This window comes from Chiloscyllium punctatum, chromosome 6 (assembly GCF_047496795.1).
Source record: "Chiloscyllium punctatum isolate Juve2018m chromosome 6, sChiPun1.3, whole genome shotgun sequence".
Taxonomy (NCBI): Eukaryota; Metazoa; Chordata; class Chondrichthyes; order Orectolobiformes; family Hemiscylliidae; genus Chiloscyllium; species Chiloscyllium punctatum.
The window spans coordinates 56,864,679-56,879,411 of NC_092744.1; the positions used below are offsets into that span (position 1 = coordinate 56,864,679).

At 38.8% G+C, this 14,733-nt stretch overlaps 1 protein-coding gene across 1 annotated transcript in view; it reads right to left on the bottom strand.

The window, feature by feature from the left end:
- Positions 1-5,537: 5,537 nt before the first annotated feature.
- The window catches only part of otol1b (otolin 1b), a 32,127-nt gene continuing 22,931 nt past the window's right edge, over positions 5,538-14,733 (bottom strand). The window contains exon 5 of the mRNA XM_072572692.1: positions 5,538-6,582. Within this exon, the coding sequence (XP_072428793.1) occupies positions 5,699-6,582 (884 nt within the window). The 3' untranslated portion in view covers positions 5,538-5,698. The remainder of the gene's footprint in view (positions 6,583-14,733) is intronic.

Below are 14,733 nucleotides of genomic sequence, written 5' to 3' on the forward strand. Positions count from 1 at the left end.
TATTTGTGGCTTTCTCCATCCACACACACATATTGAATGTTTTCAACCTTGTAGTACTGTGATATACTTTTTAACCAGTTAAACTATTCTTTGTATAAATGTGTTGAACTGATTTCATTTTGGCGTGAAATATAAAAGATGGCAGTATGATTGATACAGTACAACGGCCTGAAAGCAGATATATTCTGGAAATACACTGTAAGCAGAAACATTCATGGCTGAGGTATTCTGTGTGCTAATGCTAAATGATCACCAGTGCCTTTATATAATACCACAGAAACATTCTGTTAGCACAATTGCTGACAAAGAGAAAGATAATTCAGTTGAGGCTTTTCTGTCGTTTGTTATAATAAAATAATTTGAGATCTAGAAATTAATCAAAATGACCTTCTTTGTATTCTTGGTGTGACCTTGAAAATTTCATTTGCTGTATTTCCAATTTCAATTTTGACCTTATCTATCTCTGGTTCTTTCTCTCCCTTTGTGGATTTTTCTTTTTCTAACCTTAGTGATGGCCTTTCTACAGAAGTCTATTACAAGCTTATGAACTTACACTATTACCTGGAATATTTTTCTATTTACCCTGTTTTGTGTACAAACTCAATGTTCTTTTCTGTGAATTTCTCCATCTTTGTTGTATCTGCTCTAACAGTACCTTCTTCCATTTTACTGAAATGTCAGTCTTTTTCCACATCTAAAGACTGTCCTCTGGTGTCACTGGCAGACCCACCCCTCCAACCAATTCCAACTCATTTGTGTACTATTCCTCCTACTCATTCATCTCCTCACAACCATGATATGGTCTCATCTATTCACCAACCTTTATATCACTTGATCACATTCTGCAATTTCTGTCATCAACATATCTATGTCATCAACAAAAGCTTGATAAAGTATTGTGAGCCTTAAAATGTACTTGTTCTCTTCACAAAGATTACTATCTTACATCTCCAGTCATCTTTTTTGTTTTAAAATCACTGTATTTGATATTTTTGTTTTGGTTTTAACTTCTTTTTGTCTCCTATTCACTTGAAGAAAAAGGTGCAGTACTAAAGTGTTCAGTCATTGTGCAAACATTTTATTTCTAAACTCCGTCTCACGTGATTCTTTCCAAAAACGATTATGTGGCCAGATGTGAAATGGACAATTCACAGTAGCATTAAAGAATTGCTGTCTCACATTGTATACCTCAATTACTCTTCCAAATATCATTAACACCATTTGTTTTGAAACTAAATCTTTCTGAAAAAAATTGCTGTTGAACTGTTTTGTCAAATATAGCAGGAGCAAATTACTGTAGATGCTGGAATCTGTACTGAATCATGGATGTCACCTGACCTGCTGTGATCTCCAACATTTGTTGTTTTCAAAAATAGTGTAAAAGTGGCACTTTGTTAGCAGATTTTCCAACAAAATACTTCAAGTATCATAATGTATTAATGATATAATTTTAGATAAACAGGCTTCCTTTCTAGCAATTAGTGCTCAATATTGCTTGAAATAATTTCACTACTTTGTCAACTCAAAATATGAAACAAATCTCCCAAAAATTACATTTTAAGTTCAATAACCCAGTCAAAGGTACAAAGCTATTACAAATTGACATCTGTTGTATGCAAGAATTAATATTGTCACCTTCTGAGAGTTATCTCAAATATTTGCTTCTTCTTTCTGGAAGAAATTGAATGACAATAAAAATATCTGAAAAAAAGTTTCAAAAGGGATTTTTCAACTTTTTCCCTTTTGAGTTATTTCCCTCACAATCAGAATATAGAATGTCCTGAGATTACCAATTTTACAAACAAGTCACAGATGAGTCTGAAACACAAGGAAGGAAGAGTAAGTGTCAGTGAAAGGGGAGGAAGAGGAAAGTTTTGCCTATTCGGAAATATTACATTATCAACTCAATGCACATGGGATTACTAACCAACCAGATGACAGCTAATGCAGGAGAAAAATGTTTTCATGTTATTACAGCAGAAGCAATGCGGAAAGAGTCTTAATACTACTCTACCATTGTCAGAATTACAACACTGGTGTCTAAGTATCAACAGTTTATGCCATAATTAATACAACTTGAGCAAGTCAATTGAGTCCAAAATGCACAGTTAGGTATTGGTGGATTACCGAACTGCATATCAACGGACTATGACCTCTGCAGTGGCCCCTACTTTGAGTTCTGCCTAGGCTTCCTAACTAAATTTTATAATTCAAGCTTTAGATACATTGGATCACAATTTATCTAATTGGAGGTCCAGGGGATGGGAGGTTTTAAAAGCACCAACGCTGTTACTGAGAGATCTGGTCACTCTATGGCATCCCCAGTAACAAGAGAATAATCAGTGGCTTGTGTGAATAATTAATGTGTTGATCAGGCAAAACCACATTTGTATCATTAAGCTAGTCTGCTCAAGTGACTATCAATGCAGAGTATGCAATGCCATTAGCACAGGGACCCAGTGAATGTTACCTTCCTAAACATAGATAGTGTCATAGAGTCATCGAGGTAGACAGCACGGAAATAGGCTGTTTGGCCAAACTTGTCCATTCTGACCAGGTTTCATAAACTAAACTAGTCCCATTTTATTGCTTTTGGCCCATATCATATCCCTCGAAAACTTTCCTATCCATATACTTGTCCAAATGTCTTTTAAGTTTTGCAATTTTTTCCAGCTCTACTATTTCCTCGAGCAACTCGTTCAATATAAGCATCACCTTCTGTGTGAAGTTGCTCCTCAGTTAGAGATACATCATTACTTCCTGTCGATGAAGAAACGCTGGTTAGGAAGTACATGTGGGAAAATCTTACTGAACAGACAGCCAGGAGTAAATAAACCCTGGAATGACTAACACTGAAATGTGTCATGACAGTTATTTTACATCAGCAAGATTAAAATACTTGGGAGAAAATGCCATTGTATTAATAGATCTTGACACATGGCTGGTGGCAACTCTTCATTTGACAAGTTTATTGATCACATTTGTGGATATCTAAGTGCATTGAATTAGATAAATTAATTAAATGTGATACCTACCTTACAATCCATGCTGAGTGCTCAGCCAAGCCAAGTCAGTCACGTTTCCTCATTCCTTGTCAGAGTCATGTTAAATACAGATGCTCCATGTTTTCACACTGTTACAAATGTGCACTTTCAGGGCAAATTTTTGTAAGATGTGTGAAACAGCACCTCATTAAAAAACAGGTTCAATCCTATCTAGCCGATTACTATCCCATCTGTTTATTCCTAATTGCCAGAAAAATGATGTTGTCAGCAAAGCAACACCTACTCAGTAATAACTTGCTGACTGACATACAGTTTAGGTTCAGCAAGGCCTGCTCAGTTCCTGAGGTCATTACGATACACGTCCAAATATGGACAAAAGAGCTGAATTCAAGATGCAAGGTGAGATGACTACGCTTGACATCGAGGCAGATTTTGACCAAGACTGGTATCAAACAGGCCTGGCTAAATTGAAGTTATTGCGAATTCAGGGGGAAACTTCCATTTCTCGGAGGCATACCTAGCATGAAGGAAGTTGGTTGCTGCTCTTGGAAGTCAGTCTCTACATTTCCTATGCATCACTGCAAGAACTTCTCAACATAGCGTCCTAGGCCTAACCATCTTCAACTCTGTCATCAATCACTGTCCCTCCAACAAACATCAGAAATGAAGATGTTCACTGATGATTGTGCAATTTTCAGTATCAGTTGTATCTCATTAGTTACTAACGGTTAGGCAAAATGTGTCAGCGCAAGCTTGGAGGGCAAGAGGCTCTGTTCCTGTGCTGTATTGTTCTTTGTTCTTGATTCTAACACAGTCTGTATCCATATACAGCAAAATATGGGCTATTTTCAGACTTGGGATAATAAGTGACACGTGACATTCGCACCAAAGTGCCAGTGCCAAGCAACTTAGTCGTCTCTTTTTGATATTAAATGGTTTCACCATTTTTAAGTCCCTCCCCCATCACCAGCATCCTGGGCTTCATCACAACTGGAAACCTAACTGAAACATTCAGATTATTATTATGGCTTCCAGAACACATAGAGGCTGGGAATTCTGCAGTGAGTGATTCACCTCCTGACTAAATCTTGTCCATCTTCCACGAGACCCACAAGTTGGGACTATGATGCAATACTCTCCCTTTTCCGAGATGAATGTAGCTCCAACAAGACTCAAGTGGTTTGTCAGAGCTCAGGATAAAAGTTCCCATTTGATTGGCACCCTAACTATTCCCTCCACTACTAACACAGTGTCAACAGTTGGACGTACATATAATATGCATTGCAGCAATTCACCAAGGCTCCTCCAACAACACCTTTCAAACTTGCAACCTTTGTATGTGGGAGGCCAAGAGCAGCAAATATGGGAAAACACTATGAATTGCAAGTTCTCCACCAAGCCATACATACCATTTTTGACTTTGAACCATATTATAAAAGTAACGAATCCAGATGTTGGAATTCCCTTCCTAGCAACATTCTAGGTGTTCCAGATTGGTTGCAGTGGTTCAAAAACATGGCTCACCATCTATGTTCTTCCTGGTTCATTTTTTCTGATGCATAGACCTCAGAGGTCCACATGTAGCAGCAACGTATGCATGCAAAAGTCAATGCATCAGCACTCTAATTGGCGTGCATGAGATCTTTGACTCTCGGGGGATCATTAGTCACAAATACTTTCTCAAGAGGCATTTGAGGTGAAGAGCAATTGCTTGTTTTGCAAATAATGCTCACATCCCATGACAATTTCAAAACACACCCTGTACTTTGGAGACTTCTATTACTGTGTGACACTGCATTTATTGGTGCACATTTTCTATCAGGAATAGTTGCATTTCCTAGTTCAGGCAGTTTGCATTTGTCTGGTGCAACTCTACATTTCAGCTTGGATGATTTGGGCAAATGGCTCCTATTGTCCCCTACCAGACGAGCTGCTGACTCACTGTTTCATAAAAATCTAAAAAGATCTTCAGAGCTTATGCAGTATAAATTTCACCTTTTCAGCATAAAACCTGTATTGTATGCTGGGCGGTTGCTCAATTTTCCTTTCCACTGACATCAATGAACAGCTTTGCTGTATATTGAAAGTTATCCCTATAGCCTCATCAGTGAGAAATACATGAAGAAAAAAAGATTTCAATAACTAAAAGGCTTTAATATGGTTAGTGGCAGATACTGGATCATACCCTTTCAATTTGAAATTGAATTTTGTTAGAAGCTAGTATAAATAAAGTGCATAGTGAAACAAAGCTTGTATCATTCTGAACATTATCTTGTCAACAGAACACTTCCCCATGAAACCTGCCTAGATGGTTACAGATATAATCACTGTATTTTGTAATTTCAACATCCTTTTTCACACCACTTATGGGATAAGATCAAAACTAAACACTTAGTTAAACCTTGTGAAATATTCTGTTACCCATTTTGAAAATGAATATGAAATTGAAATAGGAAGACAAGAAATGCCATATGTTCACAGCATTTATTGATTTAATTAACTAATATAATATAGTCAGTACAATGTCAAGTTACTTTAAACAAAAATCAACAAAATTAAGTTCATTTTTGATTATTTCAAATATACTGTTTCATTTATTGTCTGAGCAAGGACCAAATCTTAAACTAAAAGTACATTCAAAAGGGGATCCAGGTTGTTGCAAGATAACAGATTTATTTCATATAATGTGAAGCCTACTCTGGGTACAAAAGAAACCCTGTAAATGTACTATCATCATCATTGCTCGCAAAAATGCCATTCCAGTCTCGGGTTATCATCAACCAAATTTGATCATTGGGTTTTAACTTTAGAATAACCAGGCCAGATGCCTGATCTATATCTTGGCCAAAAATTGCATCTCTACTCTTCAAGGTACGAGTTCCATTTTTTACCAGACTAACTCGTATAGGTCTACTTCTCACAGTCAAATGGTAAGAAAACACATAAACACCTCCAATGCTGCAGTGAAATTTTCCAGTTTCTGGATTGTAGACATTTTGTTCATTATAAAACACTTTTTCAAATTTTATTGGAGTCCCAACTGGAGGGAAGGACTTACTTGGCGATAATCCCACACTAAATGCAGATGGCATGATCTTTATATCCTCACCTTTGTTTCCTGGCAAACCCCTTAGTCCTCGAATGCCCTTTCGACCACGGGCACCTTTGCGACCATCCTTTCCTTTTGGCCCTAGTGATCCTTTGGGTCCCTGTGGTCCATGATCCCCCTTATCTCCTTTTTGTCCATCATTTCCCTTTTCCCCCCTCAATCCATCACTTCCATTAATGCCATCATTCCCTGGATCACCTTTTTCTCCTTTATCACCTTTGTCACCTTCTGCCCCTGAATCTCCATGATCACCCTTCTCACCAACGTCCCCACATTCTCCCTTTTCTCCTATCTCTCCTCTCTCACCTTTCTCACCTTTTTCTCCAGTTAACCCCATTTTGCCAACATCACCTTGCTCCCCTTTTTCTCCTTTGGTACCATTTTCACAGGGACCTCCCTTATCGCCTTTATCTCCTTTAAATCCTGGAAAACCAATGTTCCCTTTATCGCCTTTAGCTCCTTGCTCACCTGAAAACAAAACAAAACAGAAGATAAGCACATCTCTGACTTTTGAATTTTGTTCTATTTGTTGATGTATGTAACATCAAAGGCGGTCAAACATTTATAGTTGCTCCTTAATTATCCTTGAGAAGCTGGTAGTGAGCTACCCACCTAAGCTACCACAGCCTGCGTGATGTAGGAACACCCACAGTGTTAGGAGGATCTAGCTTATCTATTTCCAGCTGCAATGGAAAATGGACATGTTTTCAAATCAGGATTCTGCATAGTTTAGAGAGAAACACTATACACCTGTTGCCCTTACCCCTCTAGATCAACTCTGGGCAAACCATAGCCCACAAGACTTTCTTATCTGACCCACAGCTGCACAAGGGAATGTACACAAGGTTTATAGCAGTTGCAATGATAGCCAAATGCACATAAACAACTGTTCCTTGCACCGAACTGATGGACACCCGGAGTTACAGGAAAGTTAAAACGTAGATCCTGAAGAACTTCAAGGCCGATGAAAAATACATCCTGATAAACTAACATTGGTCAATGATTAGAGTACAGATGTTGGCTTTCCTTCGGGAGTAAATAAGCTGCCACCTAAAAGCAGCCATCACTTGAAGAGCAGTGAAACACAAATTAAGTCTCCAATCAGAATTACTTATTGGATTGTTGCAGTTTTGATTTGCTTCTTGATTTTGTAAGCATATACACTGTAATTTTAAACTTCCACTTATTTTACACTTGCACTTTCATACTCATCAAGAAGAGTCAGTACAACTAGAATAGCTTGATATTCCCATTTTTTAAAAAAATTCCAATTGTAAAAACTAATTATTGCTGAGGAATTGTGCCATGGGTCCCGATAATCATAGGTTTTCAACCTGTAACCTTAAGGTTTTCATTAACGTGACAGTACTCCGGAGAATGCTTTCAACCATCAAAACTTTTATATGTTCACAACCTAATGAGCTTATTTTTATTTTTTGTAATTTTGTGTACATCCTGTCAACTTTTTACATTATAATTCCACATTAAACTTCACTTAGGTAGAGAGAACAGAAAAAAATTAGTTTCACCCCATAGAACAGAGAAAATTAAGAGTAGATATAGTAAAGTTTTAAAATTACGTAAGCTATTGATTAGATAAAACTGGAGAAATATTCTAGTGACCGAAGGATTGGTGAGTAGTGTGCTCAGATTTAAAGTAATTTGCAAACAAGCCAGAAGATGGCAGATGTGTCGACTCAACAAAAGCACAATTGACATTTGTACTGGTGAAGAAGATTGACAGATCGAAACAAAACTCGTTATCTGCAACAAGTTTCATGGCACGTATTGCTAAGGGTCTCCTCAAGCAATTAAGTTCTCAGATAATCTCAATGCTTTGTTGAAGGACTTCAGAAGATTAGAGTTGAAAAAAACCTTCTGTCCCTGCTGGAATGGCAGGTAATGGTGAACTCCTGAGAAGAGAGAAAAGTGAATATAACTGAAAGTGAAGAGAGTGCACTTTTATGTTTGGATTCTGTGTTGTTAAAAAAAATAAACTTAGGATGTGCTCTCTAACAACTGTGGGATAGATTATGGATGTACTCATTGGCACCTTTTTTAAACATCAGTGATGTGACCAAATCTCAGCTCCAGGAATGATAAACAGAGACAGACTACTCGTCCTTGTATATACGAAAAGATGTGATGATTTCCTTTTGATGTCTTCACATTTTTTTCCCCTTTTCTTTATTAGTTTTCTCTAGTGGTCCTTGCAACACCATATTGGAGAACACAGTAATACAGCATCCATGTTGGCAAGACAAAAAGAAACTACTGTGGGCATTAGAAATAAAATAGACCTTGTTGGACTCAGATTAGGCAAAGGTGTAGTGAGGAAAGAAGTATCACCAAACTTGAATGACATTGTAAGGAACGGTTCACATTATCCAGGGTGGTGTGAAAGGGTACAATTGTTGTATAGAATGCACTGTCAAGTTAGATAACTATCATAATAAAGGTTTTATGTTTTATTTATGCCAAAATAAATAACTATTGTCAGGATTTGTTTCTTGGTCATTTATGGCCATATTTTCCATAGATATTCAAGACCTAAATGGGGCCCGCTAAACAAAATATTTGCTTACTCCCATGGTACGAGGTCATGGGGTTGAGGGGTGCTGTTGGCAAGTTGCTGTGATACACCATAGAGCTAGAAGGTTCTGTACCAGCGTACATTTGCACTATAGGGGAAAAATGTTTAAGGAAATAGATGGAGTACTAATCGTGTAAGCTATTTTGTTCTGGATATGTTGAGATTCTTGACTAATTTCAAGCAGCAGGGAAAAAGGAGCAGGTCCATAGTGGGATAGGGAAAGTTGGATCAGGAATGGAGGAATTAGGGAACAATTCCACAGTAGGGGGAGATGGGTCTTCATCCAGAGCGAGTGAAGTAGGGGTTAGGTCCCAGGTGCCAAGGGGTTTTGAATACCGGGAGGTAGACAGTGGGTCAAGTCAAATGGCAAGGAACAGGAAGGGGGTGCCAGGTCCTGAACAAGGGAAGCGGCATATTAGGTCCAAAGCAGGAGAAAAAGGGGAGCGCAGGAGAAGGGGGGTGTTGGGTCCAAAATGGAAGCAAGGATTGGATCCAGAATGAGGGAAGGGTGGTGTTGGGTCCAGAATAGGAGAGGAATGAGCCCAGAGTGAGGGAAGGGAGATGATGGGTCCAGAGCAGGAGAAGACAGGAGTGGATCCAGAGAAAAGGGAAGGGGTTGCCAGGTCCAGAGCAGTGTGGGTTGTCAGGACCCGGGGGTTCTAACATGGTCTGATGGGTTTAAGTGCTCTGGGGGAGGTATAGTCTTGGGAGTGCAAGGTAGTACAGAGTGAGAAGTTAGACTGCATTTAATAGCCAATTCTTCCCCTAAGCTACTATTAAACCTCCAAATTTGCCAAGTTAAAAGGGTAATTTTGGAGATTTTAAAGTACAGAGGAATTGTCCAGTGGAATCTTCAATTTCCCAAGCAATTCCTTTGAAGTCTGCTATGAAAGAGATTCACAGGATCCCCATTCACCCACCTCCCATCTACACTGGAATAAAAATGGTCTGATCATCAGAAGATCCATCTTAAGCTTTTTTTCTGCACCTATTTCTATGAGGGCAGTGTCTCCCTTCATCTCACTTTATCCGCCGATTTCAGTAGATTGGTTTAGGAGAATCGCTTCATCTCCTGTACTAATCTGTACAAATGAGTCAAGTTATTTGTGTCTATGTAAAAGAAAATAGGTCCCTCATTTATATGTCATTATTAAACATATATCTTGTGAAACACATCTTTTAATTTACACAAACCATTAATAAATATACCTACCACAAATAAAATAGTTTGAAGCTATGCAAGATTAAAATCTAAAGGCAGTTATTGTATATGCTGTTTGCAGATCTAGAAGTGGTGTTTTCACTTCTCTTTGATAAACAAATATTTACAAAATCATTAAGTTGCTGTTAGCCAGTTGGCAATGCTGCCACAAGGTAGCAACCGGAAGGATGGTGAGGAATCTATGGCAGGCTCAGGTGAGGAAGGGACTGCAATGCTTCATTCCGTGCCTACACCAGCATTGCCACTGGATAATCACAACCAGGCAGCGATTGCATTTTTAAATATCAAACCTGTGCTTCCAAGGGTACTTCCTTGTTAAGGGCTCCTCTCTGTTTGTCCATCTCGAATCAGCAGCTCCCAACTCAGACAAAGTGACTGTCAATGTGCCAATATCAGTCCATTAGCTCTCTAGCCTCCAGAGCGTACGTGTCATTCACAAACCCTCTCTCTACCCGCTCTCTTCACCCCCCCCCCCCCATCCCACCCCACTCTAGCCTGAACCTTTAAAGTAATGCCGGGCTTTGTGTGGAGTCCCACACAAACAGTTGACAAACAGTTGGGGTCATGGCCAGAAGCAGCTCCCAGGCCTCATCCCACACCCTATTTTCTTTCTAGCCGTTGTTTGTTGCAAGGGACAGGCAGGGAATGAACTCTAAGCTTGCAACTCCATCACTACGAGTGGCTGATTTGTTTTGTGACCATGGTTTACTGGGATGAATGACAGAGTCACATCAATCCATGGGAATCTTGATTGGAAGACCAATGAGCATGGAATCTAGATCATACTGGAATTGAAGAGTTTGAGTTGGAGTTGATGGTTGGGATCAGGAAGAACCCACTTTGCAGGAGCTCCTGAACTCTTGATTTGTCAAATGCTTCCATAATCTGTATCTTAAGAGAATAATTAAATGTCTTTTTGACACCACCATATACTGTAACATCAATATCAAATATCTATTCACAGCTCTATCTCCAGCAGCTTCTGACACCATTGCAAAGGAAAAGCATGGGGGGGAAGATTTGTTTACAAATACAAGACACTTCCCTGGATCCATCAGAGTTTCTTTTGCCTAAATCCAGAGAAAGGCCATATCTGTCTCAAGTGCTGTCTAGCAAAAGCATGAAGCCAAATATACCCAAGTGACACTTCAGACCATTCAGAAGGATAATGCTCTGGGAAAGATAATCATTTTTCCAACATCAAAAAGAAGAGTTTTTACAGCAACAAGTTCCATTTCAGAGTGTCCTAGTCATTTCTGACACACCTCAGTGCAACTTTTGAGCTGATTTATCGAAGTGCAATCAAAGATGCCCCCAGGATTCCACAAATAATCAGCTGGATATTACATGCTCCTTGCCTGCTATTTTCACTGGGGTTGTGTACAATATAGGCTGTGTGGCCAGCCCACCTCCATCCTACCCAATTCTGAGCTCACTCCTAATAAACACAGAGGGTAGGCAGAGACCAAAATAAGCAGTTGGGTCTGAGTGGATATCCAATATATCTTTTTAAAAGTGTTTAAAATGGCACTATCATTAATGGCAATCAAAAGTAGCCTGCCAGAAGATAGCAATCCTCTAACCCAGAATATGAAAGTCACAAAATCACAAAAGTGCTAAAACTTCCCCCTGCCTAAGATTCCAGGCCAAATTTACTATCCATGAGGCTTCCATGTTTGCCATAGCTTCCTGCACAGAGATCCACATCGAAGGACAGAAGTAACACTCGGAGCTCGTTTTACTGACTCTCAGTGCTTTATGACTGTGGGGCCAACTTCCAACTGGCCAGTTATCTAGCTACCAATATTCCTCATAGGATGGGGATCAGCCATTCAGCCCCTCCATAACTTCCTGCCCTTTGATATTACATGTTAGAATCAGTATGGTTAAAATAAAGTTTGGAGAGGTGGAAGCAAGTGGATTAGCATATAGATCCCTCTCAAACTGCAACATAAAGTGAAGGATAGGCAATTTCAGCTGATCATGAATCCATGTTGATCATGCAGATGCTTTTGCTCTTCAAACTGATGTGAGCCACAGATTGTGAGATGCTCACATATTGGCATCTGTGCACTGCATGTGGGTGAATATTCTTGTCAAAATTATGTCTGTCTTCTGGTTCCTGACCACAAATATTCCTGGACCAGGCAATATTTACTGTGTTACAGTGATATATGGAGGACATGAAAATGCCCTGCAATCATATGTTGAAGTTTGTATTGATGGTGCTCCACCTCCTCAGGCAACTAGTCAGACCTGCATGCCTCAGTGAAGCATGTTGCTCTGTCTGCTGTTTGGACTCATTGCATGATTCACAGGAAACAATTAGCAACTAAAGAACTGAACATGGAGCGACATGCGCAATTGCAGCATTCACATTTGTGAACTATATTGCACCTTCACCACATTATGTGTGTCAGTTTGAAATCCCGTGTGACAACAAGGATTCTGATCATTTGTGTTGTTGTTTCTCACTAAGGTTCCCTGGTTGTCAAAAGTAAGACAAAATCCTGATGAATCAAATTTAGAGAACTCAAAACCCCATTGTGGCGAAGTTGTCAGTCATTCACACTGGCAATATAGGAAATTCAATGGAAATTCAATGAATTTCTGGCTTCTGGATCAGCTGAGCTTATGCATGCCTGTCATTTGACTGCACTAATAATTCAGAGCAAAGTTCAGCCACACTAAAATGAAAAGTCATGTGCAAGCCGACAATGATGGCTACAATATGGTCCCCTTCATGTCTGGAATATGTACTCACCAATATACATTTTCAACATGGTTGAAATTAGAGTGTTTTACCTTCTTTTACTATTTTTCTCCCTAACATTTAAACATGAAATGTGTTTTGTTAAAAGGCAAAGCAAGAAACATATTACTTTAGCCTGTGCCAACATGGATATCATGGAAAAGCTGCCCCATTTTGTGTTGGGAAAGCCCAATATGCCACATTGCTTTGCAAATGTCGGCCCACAGTACCAATCCAAGTGCAAACACTATCCATACACTCTGAAGATAATAAAACCCTTTGGATGACTTCCATCTTTTTTGAGACATGAATCAGGAAAGTGGACAAAATGTACCAATGCAAGAAAAAGAAGGCTAGCACTCTGATGACACTGAAGTATCCTATATGAATGCCCAATCCCTCACCATTGTTCAAGCCAAAGCTGCAAAGCCAATAGAGATATCTGGGATTTTGCAGTGCAGCAAAAAAGCATCTGTTTAATTTACATTGATGACATGAAGATAGCACATCAAGCAGAAAAAAGTTTACTGAGTTTGTCCACAGTTAACTGCCAATGTTTTTGCTGCCATTGTCTTTTAAGATCTGGTTATTGTAAGGTCTGAACAAATTGAAAACTAAAGACAATTTTAATTTATTCACTAGATCACTGTGTTTTCGATTTGTTTGACTGAAAATGTGTTCATAGGAAAATTCGGTTACATTAGTGCTTCCTTGACTATCTTGAAGCTCCGCTTAATACAATTTTGTAGGCAGGCCTCTTGCAATTCAAATTACCATGATTTTACTGTAGGCAAAGACAGAATATAAACATTCTTCAATTGGATGATCCAGTCACAGCATTTGTGAAGAGCATTACATTTTTTTTATGCTGAATTTGAACTATGATTCATTTCCCCAACTTTCCATGTTTCTGGCTTGAAATGGAAACAGTGTCCCACTTATGTTATGACTAATCATCTCAGCTACTTGCAAATGTATTTTGAATCTTTTTTCTCCAATTTGGACGTGACAAATTTCAACTAGTTTAAAAACACTTTTGAATATCACTCTGAAGATTTGGATTTGCCCAGAGCAGAAACGCTTTTTTGAAATTCTGCAATTAAACTTTAGAAATGGTTCTGGACTTTCTCCAAGAATCTGGAGTCGCCATGAAGACCAATCGTCCTGAGATCACACTAAATAGATGGAAAGTGATAGTTCCTTTCACCAGCAAGTATTTGCATGGAGCTGGATTTGGACACTTACCTGCAATGAGTCTCAGTATTGATCAAACTGATGTCACATCAGAGATTAGACGTGTAGTAATTAGCCATGCTGCTAGATTTTAAGAGACTGCTGCAGTATAACTACCTACATACCCTCTCATTAGGCACAATAACATAACAGTTTTATAAAATAATTTTGCAAGAGATGTTCATATGTATACAAAACACTGCTTGCTAATCTTTAATGTGTGCATGTTACTAACAAAATACGAACTTTAACGTCCTACTATTTTGCTTTCATTGGTATCTAGGGTCACAGCAATTTTGTAGTGTTATAATTCAGTCACAACTTTAGGAAGCATTTTCTGGGTAGACTTATTGCCTAAATTCAACTGCTCCAAATGGCATGTCACCTCTACCACAGTTCTCCAACTGAAATGGGAGTTCTGCAATGGAAGTGGTAAATTATCTAGATTACACTGTATTCAAGATAGTTCTTAGTATAATATAATGCCAATGCATAATCTGTAAAGAATAAAACTTCTACGTGTACAGTCAAGCAATTATGGTTAATATATGAGGAGAGGCACAGTATAAAGCTAAGAAGCAGCTTGCACAAATGTCAAGCAAAGTAATAATTTAAAACACTGAGAAATATGGAAATCAGTAAAAGGCATATAAGGAAATAGAGACTTGATATGTTAAGTGCTACAGATTAATCAATTTTTCATAGCAGTTAGAGAGTCAGAGACCTACAGCACAGAGACAGGCCCTTTGGCCAAACTGGCTCATGCCGACCAAAATGTCCATCCATGCTAACCCCGTTTCCCTGCACTTGGACCATATC